General features: G+C 55.9%; 1 protein-coding gene across 3 annotated transcripts in view; it reads right to left on the bottom strand.

Moving 5' to 3' along the window:
- Positions 1-308: 308 nt before the first annotated feature.
- TTC28 (tetratricopeptide repeat domain 28) overlaps positions 309-19,142 on the bottom strand; it is a 587,392-nt gene continuing 568,558 nt past the window's right edge. For 2 of the 3 annotated variants that reach the window (XM_024120941.3, XM_028480239.2), the window contains 9 exons: positions 16,784-16,963; positions 14,404-15,124; positions 11,959-12,083; positions 9,516-9,747; positions 8,846-8,922; positions 7,299-7,322; positions 6,590-6,719; positions 3,415-3,522; positions 309-2,205 (listed from right to left, as the gene is read on the bottom strand). In XM_024120941.3, coding sequence (XP_023976709.1) covers positions 578-2,205; positions 3,415-3,522; positions 6,590-6,719; positions 7,299-7,322; positions 8,846-8,922; positions 9,516-9,747; positions 11,959-12,083; positions 14,404-15,124; positions 16,784-16,963 — 3,225 coding nt within the window. In that variant the 3' untranslated portion in view covers positions 309-577. The remainder of the gene's footprint in view (positions 2,206-3,414; positions 3,523-6,589; positions 6,720-7,298; positions 7,323-8,845; positions 8,923-9,515; positions 9,748-11,958; positions 12,084-14,403; positions 15,125-16,783; positions 16,964-19,142) is intronic. The other variant, XM_028480238.2, reaches the window with a different exon arrangement.

The following is a 19,142-nucleotide window of genomic DNA, read 5'->3' as shown; positions in this document are numbered from 1 at the left end:
ATATCATGAGACCAAAACTGCTACAATTTAATTATAAATCATTGGCATTTTTAAAACCAGTATCCTGTTTTTTGGCTACTATAACACTTTCATGTAGAACTCAACTTAGAGAGATTTTATATACCCTACCCCCAACCAGCACCTGAAAGCCTTAAAAAAGCTCTGTTTGTATTTCTGCGTATAAAAGGTACTGCATATATACCTCTTAGCAAAATATGTGCTCCCTTTCTCTCCCCACCCCAGAACCATGACCATTTTTGTACAAAAATCCTGTTGAAGAATCACATCAAAGATGAGAAGCAGGGAGTTCCAAGGTAAACATTTGGTGACATGTGTAGAAAATTCCATGAGCCTCCTGTACCAACCCCACAGAAGTCCTGGCTTTTGGTAAACCTGGCCCAGAGTCCCAGAGGGGCTACCAGTGTGTGTGTGTGGCATCTGGGAGTGGTGGCGCCCGCGCCCCGAGAGCACACCCATGCTTGGGGTGGCCGCACTCAGGAGCAGGCCGAGTGAGTGCGGAGAGCTGGGCTGTGGGCCGCTGTGCTCCAAGTCGGTGTTGGTGGGTATAAAAGATGTTTTAGCATTTAGAGGAAGGAAAAAATCTTCCTGGGGACAGAAACTTGTAGCCGTTTCCAGAAGGAAGTCTCAAAGGACGCGTGGGCACTGCGGCAGGAGGGCCGGCGGGCAGCGGCAGCGTGCTCAGCGAGGTGGTCTCTGTATGCCAGTGTCCGTTGGGGGGGGCTTTTGGGGGCGTTTCTCCACATTGCTGCAAAGACAGCTCCTTAAGTTCCAGCTTGTCTGTTCCTTCCTCCTTCTTGTTGTGCCGAGGCGACAAGTTTAATAGACTGAGGACATCTCTCTTGGAAGTCATCGTTCCAGGGGTCCCCCGGAATATTTTCATTGGTCCCGTGGAATGCTGGGGTGTGCTCTGCCAAAACATCTTCAGGTTGTGTACAGCCTGCACCTTCTCGTCGATGGCTGCCATCTTCAGCTTGTCTATGTCAGGAGCGTCGGCTGGACTCGAGCGAGCTGAGCCAGCTGAGGAATAGGAGAGAGCTGGGGACGGTGCACTTCCAGCAGGAGACTGGTGGCCTGAGCTCGGGGACATGTTCCTTGGTGATTTGGAAATGTGAGCACTGTAAGGAGAGCTGGGATACTTCAGCTTAAAGAGAGGCTGGTCGGTCAGGGAAGTCTGGGAGTCGGAGCCGGGCGACGGCCGGCCACTGTGCTGGCTCGGGCTGTCTTTGATGGACGCCTCTGAGGCGGTGGGGCTGCTGTATCCTGAACTCACCTTGGGTAGGGAAGAGCTTCTGGCTGGGGGCTTTGGTTTGATAGTAACTGGCGACGGCTGGCTCTTCTGGTGGGAGAGGGCAGGCCTGCTGAACGCACTTGTTTCTGACGCTCTGAAGACAGCAGTGCTGTTGGGCACGGAAATGCCATCTTCAGGATTAGTGCCCTTACCTTGACCACCGCCCCTCTGAAGACGTTCCACCGCAATGAGATGGCTTTGTGTCTCCTCTAGAATCTTCTGGGCCAACTCTTGTGGATCAAGCTTTGGGTTGCTTTCTTCTTGGGATTTCACGGTACTATCTGTTTCTGTGCTAGACTGGTCTGATTCTCCCGTATCTGAACTTGCTAGTTTTCCAACCTTCTGGAAGGGTGAGTTTGGGCTGGGAATCAGAGTCATTTTAACTGGAGAGTTTGGAGTGCTTATGCTCCCCTTGGAGCTTACCGAAACTTTCACACCGCCAGCTGTCCCGACGCGGGACTGTTTGTGATCTGGTGAGAAGCGAGTCTGTCTGTTTTCTTGGTAGGCCGCCAAAGGCTCAGTGCTGATGATGGAAAACCCTTCGTATTCTTCTTCATCTTTGCTGTCTGCAGGGCGGGTCGGGGGGGACAGCTGGCTCCGAGGCAGGGTGGATCGCTGTGGGAAGGCGTTCTTGGACCGGTCGTAGTCCTGCCTTCCTCGAGGACCTCCGCCCTCTGACCCACCCTCAGTCTTGGAGACAAAGCTCATTGAGGAGGCGATGGAGCTCAGACTGTACACAGAGATGGCATCTGAGGCTATGCTCTCTGCACCGGTGGGAGAGAAAGGAGGGTGCTGGTAGCCCAAGGGCAGAGCATTGGAGACAGACTGGGCTGAGGCCAGAGACTCCAGGGAGGACGAGCTGTCAAGGCTGAGGCGCTTGGGCAGCTCAGTAGAATCTAAGACAAAACACAGGCGCCCAGAGGACGGTTAGAATTCCGTATGGTTCTGATTTTTCTTTCACAAGCATCCTTATATGCATAGAAGCTAGCAAAGCATTATGCAAGTGTTACTTATACACAACTGAATTCATCTTATAAGCCTGAAAAACACAATCCTGTTGGAAAAAGTAAAGCTTACACAAGGGCCAAAAACACCCCGAGAGCACCCACAGCCCCGCGCGCTGCAGACCCCACCATGTGCCCATTTCCACTCTGCTCCCTATCTCACGGGACCCCATGGTGGCCTCCTGCTCTGAATGGGGCGATCTGTGATGCCCCCTGTCCTAAACCCTCACCCGACATCCCTTCCAGCTCCGGCCCCATCACTCCACACCCCAGCAACCTCCTCTCCACACGGCCTCTCCTCCCAGCTGCTCTTAACCCACTCCAGTCAGGCTTTCGTCCTCCCCAGTTCATGTAAAGGTTAACAGTGGCCACCAAATCTGGTATTCTGCACAATCACACCTGGCCCTCGTGGACTGATCCTTCCCGGGCCCCTCCTTATCTCTGTGACCTATGACCCCAGGAGTGCCCACAGGACACAGTCCTCTTCCCCTCGGACCTATGTGTACATTTATGTCTCCACACTGGACTCGTCTAACCAGCTGCCTGTGAAGGTGTCCAAGAGGGAACTCAGACCCATCCCATTCCTTCTGCCACTTTCAAGGTCTCAGCAAAGGCAGCCCCATTCTGGCAGCTGTTCCAAAGAACAGGATGTCACCTTTGGCCCTCTCTCTCTGAGCACATTGATCAGCAGGCCCTGTTGGTTGCCTTCAAGCCTTGGCCACCATCCGAGCCAGCATTTAGCCTCACTTGGCCTCTTGAGAATGGCAGGCAGGCTTGCCCCAGGGTCTGAAAGTGCCTTACAGGCCCGGCTCTGGGCACCACTGCTCCCTCATCACCTCTGCTGCGATGCCACCCTCACTTCCTTAGTCCCTTAATCTGCACGTTTTCTGCAGAGCACATGGTGGCACCTCAGCTAACATATACTACATGTATGCTCATCGTAAGTTGAGTTCCACGAGAGCAGGGAGTTTGTTTACTTGAACATTCCCTAACACACAAAAAAGGTTCGTTCACTTAATTCTTCCTCTTCCCAAACCATAATCAGGGTCATGCCCGTGGCTCCTGGGGGCCACTTGGGGTGGCACCACACGGAGCTCTTACCGAAGAGTGCGAGCAGGGCTTGGAGCGCAAAGTGCATGGTCCGTCGATTGGCTTGTTTCCCGGTTTTCAGGATTACTTCCTCCTGACCAACCTCACAGAGATCAAAACCTATAGAAACAAAGAATATAAACACCTGCTTCCTTAGGGAAGATTCCATGTCCTAAAAAGGATTAGGGCCCCTCAGAAAGCCCCGCCTGGGCCCCCCATCTGCACGTCAATCATGTGAACGTCTCAAGTCACGTGAACCAACGGGGGCCAGCTCTGCGACCATCACACCTGCTCAGCGTGGTCCCCCTTGCTGTGTGTGGACCTCTGTCCCTTCGTAGAGCGCTGAATTGCATTCTCCAGAGGGGAGGGTGGCAATTAGTAAGGCTCATTAACACTTGTCTCCATTCTTTTGCAGAAGAACAGTCCACTTAAAGAATACTGTCCAGGACAGACACTGGCCACTCCGTTCGGCATTGGGTCCAATATTTAAAGCTAGTGCAGGGGAAGGTGGAAGCTTCTCAAGGGCAAGGACAGTGTCTCCACGCGTGGTCTGTGTCTGCCACAAGGGCTCTGAGATGAGCGCTCTCTGATGCTGCAGAATCTGCTGTATTGGCTGAACTGCCCTGCAGGAACTCCACTCCTCTCTGCCAGAGCCCAAGGGGCTGCTCCTGAGCCTAACTGTTCTAATGAGACACAGCTGGTACAGCCAAGGGCGGGAGCCTCCTGAGTAGGAGGCTGCCTAACGAGCTGTTGCCACAGCACTTAGACTCATCAGGGGCCATTACAGAGGCAACCGGCACGTCTCCCGGGAAGAATGTAGGAGGAAGAAGCCAGACGGACACCAGAGCCAGTGCTGCGTCCGTAGGTGGTGCCACCAAGCAAGGAGTTAGGGCCTGGGAGCCTCAGCATGGAACGTCTTCACTCACCTCAGCGGATCACTGAGCTCTGCCTGAAACAGTGCAGACGCTTGGTGCCGGCAGCCAGGGTGCAGGCCCTGTGATCCCGGGCCCTTCCCCTCCTCTGACCTCACAGTGTTCCCACAACAGGGACCCATGATACTTGATGGATGACGGAGAGCACTTGCCAAAGGAGAAATCTGTCTCTGCCTTTTTTATTCTTGTAACTCTGATATTGGGTCTGACACTATCATTCCTTTGGGAATTAGATTCAGTAGAGTAGCCACTCAGCATTCGGGTTGCTATGGGACATTTTCCTCTCTGAACTCAAAAATAAACAGTCCCTGAAAACAACAGGAAGGTCTCAGAGAACTCAGCACTTTGAAAACGAATATCTAATAATATAAATGTAACATTTTTAGTTAGAAAACTCTTATCAAAGTAATTTGAACTGGTTGCTCTAATAGAACTGAGTCCTCTAAATAAACCACAGCTCTGTGACGGGTGTGATGGTGCCAAGGCTGGAGGGGGCGCTTCTCCCCAGTCTCAGTCCAGAGAATTTAAAAATCAGAAGTATGTGCACCCAACTCACCCCTTGAGTATCACTGGGATTTTGCAAAGTACAGAGACATAGAGGAGCATCAACGAAAGTCACCCAGGATCCCAACGCCAGAGAGAGCCAGTGACACACCTGGCAAAGGGGCATCAGAAACAGCCTGTCCACAGGGGAGGAGGGCTGGCTCCGTCACACCCGCACTCAAAGGGGGGCTGAGGCCCTGCTTGAGGACAAGAGCTTTTCCTTTATACAGAAAGGCCTTGGCTTCGTTCTTGCCTCACCCTGCAGCCTGTCACAAAGATGAAGAGACCCAACCTGGGTTGTGGACCTGATCTTTCTCACCCTTGCTCCATCTGCTCCCGACTTATCTATTCAGATATAAATTTACTATGTTTACACCAAGAAGCCTATGTTTTAAGTCCACAGAAAACAAGCAAATAGTACAAATCATAAAGGACATCAAAGCATCTACTCACAGGGGATTTGGAGCCCCTGCGGGGCTGTGTGACTTTCCCCCTTTACCTTCAAAAACAAGTGGAGCCTACCCTAAGCAGAGTTGGGCTGGGAAAGGTCATCTACAAATGGGCTAGCAAAGATGGCCCAATACTGAATGAATATCCAGGCCTCCCAAGCAGAAGAGAAGTTCCTTAAAAAGGAAATCTCTGCCCTGCCATGTTTGATGGCTAGTCCCTGTACCAGTGAATCCAGGCCATGTCAACCTCCAAAGATGCCGCACTCCATCAGGTTAAAAACCAAGGGCCTTCCACTGGCCTCACAGCCCCAGGATCTACCCCATCCTCTGTCTCTTCTGCCCCTGTGTCCCCTGCACCTTGCCCAGGTTCACCGAAACTCTTCCCTCGGCCTGGATTTCATCCACAGGCTCTGGGCCTGCCAGCCTCCCTGCCTCCACTCCTCCAGCACATCACTGTGACCCCGATGCTTTTGTCTGTCATGGTGCTTCCTCACCTTCTGAGGTGCTCCCCTTAGATTAGGTCTTTGTATGTCTGTCTCCCCCTCTAGCATGAAAACTCTGGTAAGAGGGCAGGGCTTTTTGTCCTTTGCTCACTGCTGCATCCCCAGTGCCTAGAACATTGCCCGACATAGAACAGGTGTTGAAAAACAAAACAAAAAAAATATGTGGAGTAAATGGCTCTCCGGCAAGTCACACAGGCACTTAAGTGGGGCAGGAGGAGAGCAGCTTAGCCTCTCAAGGTGTTTTATCAATAAATGCACCTGTAGTAAAAAAGTAGCGATATTGTTGGGAGCTGCCTCAGTTGGGTTACAATGTTGAAAAAGGAAGAGTGTTCTGGATTGAAAGAGGATCCTGGAATACGCAGTTCTAGGTCCCCGTGGTCAATCAAAGGTGGTTTCAATTGTATTTTTTTCTGCCAAGTTCCAGTGATAGGGACCAATATTGTTTTATGACTTGACTTTATTTTCTTTAATCATGGCCTGACTCCCAACAGTACTTGAACCTAACAGATTCATCTTAACGCAGTGGCTACAAATGAGAGAGAGGAAATCATAATGTAGGGAGAGTGGGACAAAGCTGGAAGGCCATTTGGAAATTGTGCTAAAGCACTAGAGTCTTTGCATTAGCTATTTTTAAGTAATAAACTAAGAAAACACTAAGACCCCTAAGAGTCTATCAACTTTACCCAACAGAAATGAGAAAAATAGGTTTTAAAAAAATAGAATGAAAGAAACCAACGAAGTCAAGGATGCTCTACCCTACCTAGAGCCGCCAGGAATTCGTGACATCCCGGGAGCCGCCACAGCTGGACGCTGATGGAGACCTGAATGGGGGCTGATGCGAAGTCCTGCTCCTTCTCACCGGCCTGCAGCTGGACCAGCACCTGGTGGAGCTGAGCGGGGAGAGCGTCAGCATCCGCTGCATCTGGCCCCCCAGGGGTTTGTCCCCAAGTTTCTCTTGTGTCACCTGTCATTATCATCGCTAATGACCTTAACACGTGGGTAGCATCTGAAATTCTCTTTACGGTGCCTCCATGCCTACTGTCCTGCTGTCCTTCTCTGTGGGAGCTCGAGGGCCAGCCCCCAGGCAGGGTTTCTGCTTGCAGCCTCTTGCCTCGCACACTGGCCACGGGGCTATGAGTGCAGGAGGGGACTCGGGGCCTAGAGGAGGGGTCGGGTCTCCCAGACACAACCTGCTGAATGTGTGAACTCCACCCGGGGCCTCGTGTGGTTTCACAGTGTGTTGCTCCTGCCCCTGCTGTTCTGAGGGAACTTGAAAGGTCAAATCAAGAGCACAAGAAGGGTGGAGCAGGAAAGGGGAGCCAGAGCGGAGACGGGGCAGACCACCTGAGCCAGCGGCACTGCCCCCCCAGCCTGAGCGCGTGTTGGCGAGACAGCAGTGCCAGGGGGACCTCGGGGTGGGCGGGTTGAGGGGCTCACCTGACAACAGTGCTACTCAGAGTGGTACTCACCATTCCAACCATATTTTTAACAGCCTTCGGCCAGCAGATTATAAGAAGAAGAAAGAAAAAGAGAGAAAGAAGAGAATTTAGACTTAAGCACAGGTAGTTACGCAACACAAGCTGATCACTGCTGTAGGAAGCACCACACCGGGCCCGCGGCTCTGACCCGGAGGGGAGAGGAGTGAGAGTCAGCAGGGACACACAGGAGAACGCACAGCCACGCCCAGGCCAGATGCGCTGGGGGTTGGGGTGGGGCCAGGGTCGGCCAGGCCCTGCCCTTCCTCGCCAGGAGAGGGGGAGGGGCACAGTGGGCACGGATAGGCCACTCTGTAGAGCGAAGTCCACTCTGGTTCCAGAGTGACTCGGAAATGCCTACCATCCCCCAGCCACTGGGGGCGGCCCGGGACGCTTCCCTGTGGAGGTCCCTGTGCTGCCACCAAAAGCTAGAAATTAAGCTATTGGCTGTTTGGATGCTCAGCCTGGCCCTGTAAATGTAACTCTAGCTTTTTCGTTTTGTAGAGCATAGGCTTGTAGCCCTCCTGGGTTCAGGATGTTTAAGTGTCTTCCTGATTCTACTGAACAAGCAGGTCTAACACACATACTACAAAATGAGCAGAAACTCAGTGAAGGGGCCAGATCAGTGAGCTACGTTCCAAATCCAAGCTGGAAACCACCCCAGGTAGGGGGAGGCTCCAGGAACCAATCAATCAGATTTGCAGAGGTTAACCCTAGATGGAGCAGCTTTATTTCCACATAGAAACAGTTCTGCTAAAATGAAATCTGCTGATAACCTAATAACGTATTTTTCAAATTATTACACTCTAAGGTGACCAGAGAAAACTCTCTGCTCTTTAGGGGTTGCTATGCTGTCACCCCAGTGCTTGTTCCAGACCCTCACTGGCCAGTGGGAAGATCAGAAGCTCTTAGGCCAAGTTGGGAAGGGCCTACATGATGCTTAAGGGTTAGAATCCTCCAATTCTCTGAATTAGATCTACATTCTCCTAAAAGAAAGCACTTTTTGAAAACCTGCTAGGCAGTATCTTTCATGAGACGTGACTTTGTGTTCACCACTATGCCTCAGTGGTGGTTTTGTTTCAGGCAGGGGTCATACTTTGATCTAAGAATAAGTAAGTATTGGAGCACCTGTAGCCACCCTGACGGGATGGCCCTACACCTGCTGGCTTGGGTAAGGTGGCTGCAACACTTGTCAATCAGCAGAAACAGTTGGTGGTTAGGGATGATAAGGTGCAGGAGACTACTGAATGGAGAGTTCAGGAAATGCCCTGAGACTACAGGTGACTGAGGCCCCTTAAGCATCCTCTGAGGCCCTTGGGACTCAGTGCCCAGGGAGGACACTGGGAGAACTTGCTCCTCTGCCTGCACCTGTCAGAGAGGGCAGTTCTACTCCCAGCCCTTGCCTTTTCCTTCTCATTACAAAAGCTGAAAAAAAGCAGTGAGGCTGCATCACGTGCAGGCTCCTATTTGGGGCCAAATCACTGTCTTTCCAACCCAGCACAGTCCTCAGACCTGGGCTCAGCTGTCCTGGCTCAACTCACCCGGCTGATGAGCTGCTCGCCCGTCTCCGAGGCAGTGATGAGCTTGCAGAGGGCTTGGAGGGCAGGGTTGGGCAGACCTAAAGCAAGGAGGAGGCAGGCGTTATCCGGAGGGGCCTCTGCACCCACAGTCCTGCACCTCCGAGGGGAACACACCCCAAACGCTCAGCTTTGGTGGCATTTTCAGAAGCTCGGGACAGCCAGATGTGTGTATCCGTGTCTGACTTGTCTCTGAGAAGGGCAGATGGAGGCAGGGCCAGTCCTGACCCTGCTGTGTCCTCCAGGCATACGGTCACATGCCAGGACCCCAACCAGTCGCTCAGGCAGCATCACCTGCTTCGAGTGAAGCACAAAGGGCAGCCCTGAGCGTCTGTGCCCTGCGGCACCCTGGGGTCAGCCACACAGCTCTGTCAGATCCGAAGCTGCTGATAAAATGTTAATAGCAGCTCCTGTTTGCCCAGCAAGACCTCATGTCACTCCAGGAAGGGGCAGAGGATGTGTTGCCATCAGATGGAAACACCAGGTCAGGAGCACTCCTTTCCCCCAGATCAGGAGGAGTCTGTGGCTGGGACTCCTCGGCACTTCTCGGGAAGACCCTCACTCCTCCCCATCTAAGACCCAGCAGGGACCACGGCCACCCACTACCCTGCTCGAGCTGTCAGCCGAGGCTCACCCAGCAGGGACTGGATGGTGCTGCTGCACTGCTGGAGCCGGTCGCCCGGGTCGGAGGTTGGGAAGAAGACGGCTGCCGGCAGACCGCTGGCCGGGGGGTCCAGCCGGAAGCCCACAGCGGTGAGGAGGGCCTGCCAGCCAGGGATGCCGCCCACTTTGTTTTCCACGCTCTGCTGGGATGTGTACATGGCGTTGCGCTGCCCGTTCTGAATGCGCTGCAGGGACTTCTCCACCTGCAGGGGAGGGGGGAGTGAGGTGCTGCTCTGCGCGGGGTGGGCGGGGGGGTACCCTGTTTTCTCTCCAAGTGGCTTTGGGGGAACACAAAGCCCACGTGGGAAGCTCTGCAGGGCTGGCAGCTGCCACCAGGCACCGAGGCCTGAGGACCACACTCTGCAGCAGCAGCCAGTGTCTTGCAAGGGAGGGGCTGCTACCATCAGAGCCGAGGGCTGGAGACTCAGAAGAGTCCTGTCCCTTCCCTAACCCAGCTCTGGGCTGTCCTCCACAGACACTGAAGTGACTTGTCTGAAAACCAATCTCCGGCCAGGGACCTGCCCCAAACCCTGCAATGGCTGCGCCCCCATCACTAGGATGAACCCTCAGGCCTTCAGGACCCCCCTCACTGCTTGTGCACCTCACACACACCAAGCAGTGCCCACGGTGGGGCCTTCGTCCCCCAGGCCTCCGACTCCTCCTTCATCCTGTAGCGCTGACCTCTGGAACCTGTGTCCACCTGCACACGGGCCCCTTCCACCTTCCAGGGCCTTAATCAGTGCTACCAGGTAACTGCCACCTTAACTCTCCCAGGGAGCATCCACAGCACCTGCAACAGCTGCAGGCCTTCCCTCGGTGGTTTTTCTCTCTAAGGGAAACCTCAGTCCCTCTGAGATGTCATCTGCTCTGGGGCACATGTGCCATCACTGGAGGGGAAGGAGAGTTGTCCAGGATGTCACTTGAGACTTTTCTTAGAGTAAAACCCTGGGATGCTGGGGGCTGACATCAGAGGCAGGAGGAAACACACGTTCCCGGGCAGGACAGACAGGCAGCCAAAGGGCCCTAGAGACACTGTCCAGTGGATAGTTAGAAGGAGGAAAAGACTGGTGAACTGTGTAGGGGCCCATGGCCCCTACACTCACCCCACAAGATGAAGCCAAGAAAAAAGAGAAAACCCTTAGATGTACTCGAGGGGCCTCAAGGCTGAATGGGAGCAGAGAGGCCTGGCCTGGGAGGAGAAAGCAAATGGGCTACGGCAAGGAAGGAGGGCACCTCTCGGGGTGAGAGGGACCTGACAGGGGTCCTAGTGCTGAGCAACATAAAGGCTCCGTGCAGCTTCCAGGCACAGGTTAAGATCAGTTGAGAAAGTCTTCCCCCAAATTCTCAAAGCACGAGCACATCCACCCGGTGGCAGGCAGCGTGGGTGCCTTGCGTCTGGCCCAAGAGCTGTCAGAGGTTTCAGGCTCCAGCATTCTTGTTCACACGGTGATTTCTGTCAGGCCTGAAAAAACCTCCTTCAGGCAGAGCTGAGCTTAGGAAATGTCCGTGACTGATCCCTCACTGGAGGCCACGCAGAGCTGATGCCCAGCCCCATGGGCCACAGTGTTCCGCTGGCCAAGGGAACGTGCCCACCCAGAAGCCGGCCCCAGCCCACTGCCAGGACCCATGGAGAAGCCTTCACTGGGTCCTTCCTTCTGAGCACAGGCAGAGCCGTGTGTGCACCTCTAAGCTACGGGGTGGCTGTTTGCCTTGGGTTTGGAAAGAGCTCGGCTGTAGCGTGGGCTGTCCCCCACCTCCCCCTGCCTCACGGGGTCTGGGCTGGGGCTGCACTGGTCTTTCTGGCACAGAACTCCAAGAAAGCTAAGAATTCTAAATTATTTGAAACTGCCTTCTAGGTTATCAAGGTGGAAGGGTGGAACAAGTTTTATGTCACTGTTTTCTGGCTTGATTTATAACCTTTCAATTCTGTAGAAAATGGCGTGGGGCCTCTGTGTTCTCACCAGGGCTTGGACTCTTCCAATTGAGTTTAGGGAAAGGCCAGTGTCCTTTGATTATAAAATACCAGTTCTCAGCTACTGGGACCCTATTGTGTGCCAGCTACTCACCTTTTCTCTAACCCTCACAAGAACCTTGAAAAGGTAAAGTTTTATCCCCCCCTTCTACTCGAGGAAGTTGAGGCTCGGAGAGGAAGGTCACTTGCCCAAAGCCATGGGGGCGGAAGCACCTGTGGTCAGGCCCTGCTCCAGGGCGTCCCTTGGCCAACTCCCACAGGGTCTGGGCGAGGATGGCTGCAGCCATCGGTGTGACACTGCACACTGTGCCCACCGCACGGACGTCTGGGGACAACGTCCCCTCCACCTGCTCACGCCCCCCGGTGCTGTGGGATCCCTCCAGCCTCTCCCTGCTCCTTGTGCATCTCCGGCCGCCTGCCGCGAGGGCCCCGTGCCCCTTACCAGGTGCAGCAGCACTCGCAGGGCATCCCGCGCCCGCTCTGGGTGCTGGAGGATCTCGGTGAGGGCCTGGCCGATGAGCGAGGAGGGACTGTTGAGCTTCACATCACTCCCGATGAGCAGGAACCCTGTGGGGAGCCCAGAAAGCACCTCAGAGCCACCCTCAGCCAGCCCAGCTGGTCTCTACAGCTCATTTGTGCCAGAGAGAGGCCTGCCAAGGACAGCTGCTCCACGGGCTGGACCAGGACGGCTAACTCACTGGGGCAGTTTGATACTCTTGCCGGGTGAGCTGCTCAGGAAAGCTGCTGAGGTAACTGCGCAGTGAGCGAGGCAGGAAAAGGCTGTGTGGCCCCCAGGGCCCCTCCCTGGTTTGGCCACCGTCCCGAGGAATGATCTGCCTTGTTTTCCCTGAAATTAATCTGTGTCGGTCTGGAATGTGCCCGGGGATGGAGGGGCGGGTGTGCCTGACTCCTCGGGGCCACCAGACAAGGGGACAGGAGGAGGTATCCCCCAGTTGTAAGACGAGCAAACGGAACCTAGGCTGGGGAGGAAGGAGCCACACGTCTGCCTGGATCCCGTCTCCCTTCCTCTTCCTCGGCACCCACTTCCATAAGCAGGGCCTGGGGGAGGTACAGCGGAGCAGCCTCCCCCAGCAACTTTAGGACCAACCTGCCTCAAGTAATGGAGTGGAAGGGTTTTCTGAGAATGAATGTGCCAAGGCTGTTTTTAAGGGTAACAGGGCAGCATCTTTAAACACCATTTCCCACAGAACAGAGTTGGCTTTTCTATTGTCTGTCACTGAAACTGAACGATGACAAAAATATCATGTCCGTAAGCACACTGGGAAGATGCAAGGTGGGGTTGGGAGGCCCTGTCAGGAATAAATGGCCAAGCACAGGGGCTGGGTCCCCGCAAACCCTGCAGTACATTCTGCGGGACCACGTGGGGCTCAGAGCCCCTTCTGACTGCTGAGAACAGATATAAACAGACACCATGTGCTGAGAACAATCATGGAAACCCCGGGCGTGATCGCCTCTGATTTCCGCATCTCCTGGCAGAAGAAGTCTGGCAACACGGCCAGGCCCAAACCCGCAGGGCCTGCCTGCCCCCTGCCTCGCGGAGGGAGGGCCCAGCCGTGAGCTGAGGGCTGCCAGAGAGGAGGCCTGCTGGACCAACTGAATGTTTCTCTTCAGCCACGTGAGGAAACAGGATAGATTCTGCTTTGAATTTTGAATACCTTTTTGAACAAGACCACAGCTATGATGTGTTTGTGAAGTAAACATGTTCCACTCCTCAACAACATGGCTCACCCACCCGGCATGAGCCCTTGGCTGTGAGCAACACAGCGCCATGCCCAGGGCGGCCCCCGCGGGCTCCTGTTTGCTGGCCACTGGGCTCGGGACGCCACAGCCCCGCTTCAGGGCTCACCCGCCTTTGGGGAACGACACCAGCAACCTCAGCTCACGTCAACTGGATTTACTTTGAGGGGAAGAGTAAGGTGAAAGCCATTTTGTTCCCAACTTTTAAAATGGCATATTTTTTTGCCATTAAAACAATAAAATGTAAATGTTTGAAAATAGTATTTTTGGTGTTCCTCTGCTTCTCAAGGTTTAAGACACTCGTTGTGGCATTGGTGGGATTGTCTTCTGCTCTGGAGGTCCAGGGGAGGTGTAGGGGCCAATTCAGAGAGACCACCACAAACTGAATGATCATGAAGTGTGTCAGCAAAACGGCCCTGCCGCATGAGAGGCCTGGGTCTGGGTTTGGACTCTGTCTCAGCCTGTAAGGGAGGGTCTCCCGCATGGGAGGGTCCACAGCGGGTCGCAGGTCATCACACGGAGCTGAGCGGCAGACCAGAGGTCACAGGGAATATGCTCCCTCCACCCCCAGGCCCTCATGCCCCACAGGGCCCTGCGGTGGGACCACTGGGCACACGCGCCGCCGGCCCCTCACGCATCACAAGACGTTCAACCCACCCCTCAGATTGTCTCAAATGTGGACAGGGAGATGCCGGCACCACCACCGTCATCCCCTTGGTACCACTGAGGACACTGAGCTTCAGAGAGGGTAAGGAACCTGTCTCAGGTCACACAGCCTGATGCGGAGCTGGACCAAACCCAAGTCCTCCGATGACCAAATCTCAGGTCTTTCTAAACACACTGACTGCTCCTTCCTGCAGTCTGGGATTCATATGGGGGCCGTAAAATGGGTCACCCGGTGTACACGACGTCAGGAGGGGCCTGTCACGTTCTCTGACGGCAAGCTGTTCTGATGCTCCTGCTCACAAGGCCACTTTAATGCCACAGTGAGGAGGGACTGACTCGGACAGAGAGGCCCCCTCCCTGAGCCTCTCCGCACTGTCTTTCCCCAGCGCCCCCCCGGCCCCCATCCTCACCCCCCACCGCCCGACTGCGCCCCAGGCCCTCTGACAGGCGCCCGAGCCCCTACCTGCCCAGTTGGAGGGGTGTGAGAAGGCCTTGCTGCTCTGCACCACTTTCATGGCCTCGCCCAGGGCCGCGCTGGCCTTCAGGCCATTCAGCAGGGACGAGTACAAGGCGTGCAGGAACATCTTGGAAGCAGCCACAGGCACAGGCCACAGAGACACGAGGACACACTGTGCGCCGGCTGCCAGGAAGGCCCGCGTCAGCGCGATGACCCCGTCGGCTGTGACCTTGCTGTTGGACTCCTGGGAGGAGCCGAGGACCACCAGCTTCACAGGCAGCCGCAGGTCCAGGACGTCAGCGGCCGTGAGCAGCAGCTCCTGCAGCGGCGGGCAGTCCGAGATGCTCTCGCCATCGCTGGTGTCGTCCTGCACCCGCAGGGACTCAGGGATGGTGTAGGGGTGGCCGAAGGAGCTCTTGCTGCCAGCGGGGGTGCCTTCCACACTGGGCGTGAGGACCAAGGCTGACAGTTTCCAAGAGATGTGGGTGGCAAAGTGGACGCACTCGGCCTGGGTCAGGGCGCTCATGACCCGCTCTTTGGTGGCCACGCTGCCCACCAGCGGCTGGCAGCCCAGCAGCTCGGACACCATGTAGGCCTCCTCCTCGGCTGACGGCATCGGGCCCCACAGCCACCTGTCCATCACCGCCGATGGGAGCTTGGGGTTGCCGACCACAGCCGCCATGGACGTGGAGCTGGAGTAGGCGGGAGGGTTCTTCCGCAGGTGAGACTGGAGGGGAGGGAAGACGGCGGGCCACCCATTAGGGCTTCTCTGGGGCAGGCAGATGCCAGCTCTCCAGCAGGGCTGCATCCAGCGTGGTTCCACCCGTTCTCCTGATAACCTTGTTCACTCTACTTTTCAAGACCTTTTTGACACAGGTGCATGTCTGACTGAGAATCACACCCGCTGGTGACAAGCTCTTGAAAACAATGAGACCAGATAGATGGCAGGAAGACCCCTTGACGTTTGTCAAGCCGGAGAGGGGTGGGACAGGGCGTGCAGGAGGCGAGGGTGTGCAGGGCATGATCACCTGCCCTACATCTCCCTCCCACAGGCTCCCCTGTGAGCCCCTCAATCAGGGGGAACCCACTCCTGATGCAACAGGGGCTCTGAGGGGTGATTTTGTTTAAACTTGCAAAAAGCAAGTCACAGGGGTGACAGGGCCAAATTAAATCCTTTAGAGGCACTACAACTGGAAAGATGAAAAACATCACTGAATTATAAAATCAGCATAAAGAAGCCCAACAAAGTTCTGATTTCCCCCCACGATGCCTTCTGATGTTTTTTTGGGAAAACGTCACGTATCAAATTATTTCAAAATAATTTTTTGGTGTTTCCACCTAGTGATGCCTTAAACTGGGAACGAGAAATGCCTCTCGGTGCCTGTCGGGAGACGGGACTCTTCCACTCTCTGGTTCATCTCTGCCTCCCAGGGTGCCCTGGCAGCAGGAGGGGTGAGTCGAGCCTCCGTGCCGGACGGCACACAGCTGGCTCATGGATGGGATTCACAGTCAACCATGCACGTGAGGAAAACTTGGAGAAAATCATTTCTTTCACCTTGAACTGATTCTGTCCCATGAGAAGTACAATTCAGCAACAAAAACAGTCATAACTAAGATCTCCAAAACCCGTGAGGCAGAAACTGACCCGGCTGGAACCATGCCAATGACCAAGGTCAACGGAGGCCGAGGCAGGTCCCATGGGGGCCGCCCACGCCCAGGACTGGGGCAGGAGTGTCGGGGCAGGAGGGAGCCCGGGTCTCAGGGTATCTGGGCGAGTTTAGAGAAGGGAAGAGGGCTCAGGGCTGCCTCCGAAGGCCCTCTAGGTAGGTGGGCAGGGCCAGGGGCGGCTGTGGGCTAAGCCCTTACCTGCAGTGGGCCACTGTCACCCCCTTGAGTCCACAGAGTTCATCCCACACTGATTTTTGCTGAATGAGACCCAGGTCCTGAAAGTCACCCATTTGTTTTCGGTTCTTTGTCGGCCTGTGGGGCCCTTGCCCACTTGACGCTAATCCCATCTGTCTGCCCTCCCTGCCTGCGGCCCCTCTGCTGGGCACACTCGGCGCCCACTCAGCTGTCAGCTTGGCGGGTGAGCGCGGCCCCCAGGGGGTGACCCGCTTCCTCAGACAGGCGGCACGGCCTCCAGTCTGACTCAGTGCTGGGAGTAGCTCCCAACCCTGGTGTCACAGCAAAGCAACGCAGAGAGAAATGACATACACGGTGGCCTCCTGGGGTGGCAAAGGGTTTGGGAGGCTGTCCCCCTGCCTTCAGATGGATCTGCTCCAAAGTCACCCCACCAGCCGCAAACTAGAGAGTCCACACCTCCTCCTGCGGTCACCAGCCCAGCCAGAGGGACGGCGCCCCAAACACCCAGGCGGGCCTGACTTACCTTGGCCTGAGGACCGAGAGAGCGGATGGAAGGAACGGCGATGAGGGCGAAGCGCTCGTACAGGTACTCATTGGAGGAGCTTCCCTTCAGGAGGGCGAACGGGATGAGGTAGAGCTCCCCCTCCAGAACCAGGACCAGTTGCCGGTGCCGGCCCACAGGGCCGCTGGAGTGCATCAGGCCCTGCGGGGTGAGTGGAGCGGCTGACACACCCAGTGGGGGGGACGCCTGGGGAGGACCAGGCACCCCCGCCCCCAGGAGGTCCGCTCAGGGAGTGGGGGCGATGGGGGGGGCTCACTCCCACCTGCCTCACAGGCGCCACCCGAGGAGGAGGATAGAGAAGCAAGGCCAGGAGGCAGACTGCGGTCACCCGTCACTGAGGGTGTCCCACAAAGACAAGGATCAGCCCGGGTCATCCAGATGTTTCTACAGAAGGCAGGGGATTCATGCAAAGGGCAGCTGTCCCAGAAAGCACTCAGTGAGTCATGATGCACCCGAAGGACCAGGGCAGGAGATGCTGCGTTGGCACAGGACCCTACGGGCAGTGTAGGAATGACCCTGTCACACAGGCACTGAGGTCTCAACCAAAGTGGGATGTGCTGTCCATTTCAGCGGACAGCAGGCGAGAGAACTGGCGTGCAGACAGAAGCTTTGGGAACCAGGATGACATCCCCGGAGGAGAAGGGTTCCGGATTCCAGGACCTCAAGTCACCTCAGGCCTCTGTGTCCCTCCCCCGAGGACAGGACGGCCCCATGGCCCCGGGCTCTGCAGGGGCTGTCCCCACTCGTTCCCCCGGTGCTGGCAGGGAATCTGACACTGATGGGACCCCCATCACTCCTGCAAGGCCCAGGCAGGGACCTGAGGGAAGGGTGAGTGCATGCGGACCCATAGCAGACAGACACGCCTCATGCTCCAACAGAATTGCTCGTGGAGACTAAAGCCGGATGAATCTGGATAACGGAAGTGGCAATGACTGTGAAAACCAGACTAGACACAGGCTAGGTGTGAATAAAGAGATGAAGCGGCCACAGGAGCCTGTGGGGAGAACGTGCAGGGCCCACAGACCGCGGGCACCAGGTGCCACGTGCTGGGCGGCCCTGAGCCCTGGGGTGCTGGCTCGGGGAGGGTCACAGCCGGGTCCCCCCCCCGCCATCCCTCTGTTGCCCAAGCCGCCACACTCTGGAGGAGCGAGCGTCCACGGCCGTGCTGCTGTGGGCGCTGGCTGAGGGTGCAGAGGGCATTCAGCTAACCCAAAGGGACACGCGCCTGGTGGGACATTCTGTCTGTACAAACCCCCTGTGGCTTTTTTTCAAATTCTAGATGCATCCAAAGAAAGCAGAAGTAAAAATTATTGGGCCAACTGTTTCTTTTTTTCTTTAAGAGCTACTTTCCAAGAAAAGTATCGCTGTACAACCCAGGAAGGAAGAAGTAGGATGTGCACAGTGACCACCCCAGAGGTCAACTCCTGGGCTCCGTGTCCCCACCGTGGGCCATACCGAGGCCCCTGCCTGGCCTGGCACAGGGAGGAGGCTCTGGAAGGCCCTCTGGAGGGCAGACTGCTGGCTGCTGCAGTGCACCCAGAGGACCTGGGGGCCGGGCCGGAGCAGCTGGGCTGATGGTACCCTGACCTCGGGGATGGGTCAGCAGCTGTGACAGTGACAGCTGCTCGCTGCCCAGCCAGAGCACTGCTGCCCGGCACATGGGCAATGGTGGGGGGGCTCAGGCTACCTGCCACGGGCAGAACCAGACCCATCCTCGCATGATCCGGGGTCACCAGGCATCACTGGACGGGGTGGCAGCCCCACCCCTGCAGACCTTCCCTGGACTCCACCTGCCAGGGCCCCAACCCTGATAAGTCTCTGTCAGGTGTCATTCCACAGGTCATGGGCTTCACGGGGACACAGCACTCTCAGACAAGTCCCCAGTCACGACAGCACCTGTCACGTGAAGTGAAGGTAGTTGAGCGGTGCTGGGCCAGGTAAGAGGCTGGACGCTGCTTAGAGAAAAGGTCCACAGGCAGCATGCCTTTGAAGGGACTCTCTCTGCTAACTCTGCCCACAGGACTGTCTTGTCTGAGGCACAAGCCTGAAGAGGGTGATGTCACGTCCTGGGAGGAGCTCAGGTGTCTTCTCCAACGACTGATTTCTGATCTCTCCATCAGCCACTAGTGTCTAAGGTGGGTGACTGGGCGACAGGGAGCCACGTCAGTTCAGGACTCAGTCCCTGCTCGAGAGCTCACAAGGATGCAATGTCTCAGAAAATAAAACGTGCACAAGAAACCACTACTGAGTGAGACCACGGAAGTGTAAAACACCAGCCCCAGAGGGTGGGACACGATGCTGGGCCCCTTCAGCTGCTGCT

Source organism: Physeter macrocephalus, chromosome 19 (genome assembly GCF_002837175.3).
Source record: "Physeter macrocephalus isolate SW-GA chromosome 19, ASM283717v5, whole genome shotgun sequence".
Classification (NCBI taxonomy): Eukaryota; Metazoa; Chordata; class Mammalia; order Artiodactyla; family Physeteridae; genus Physeter; species Physeter macrocephalus.
This window is presented reverse-complemented; position numbering and strand designations above follow the sequence as displayed.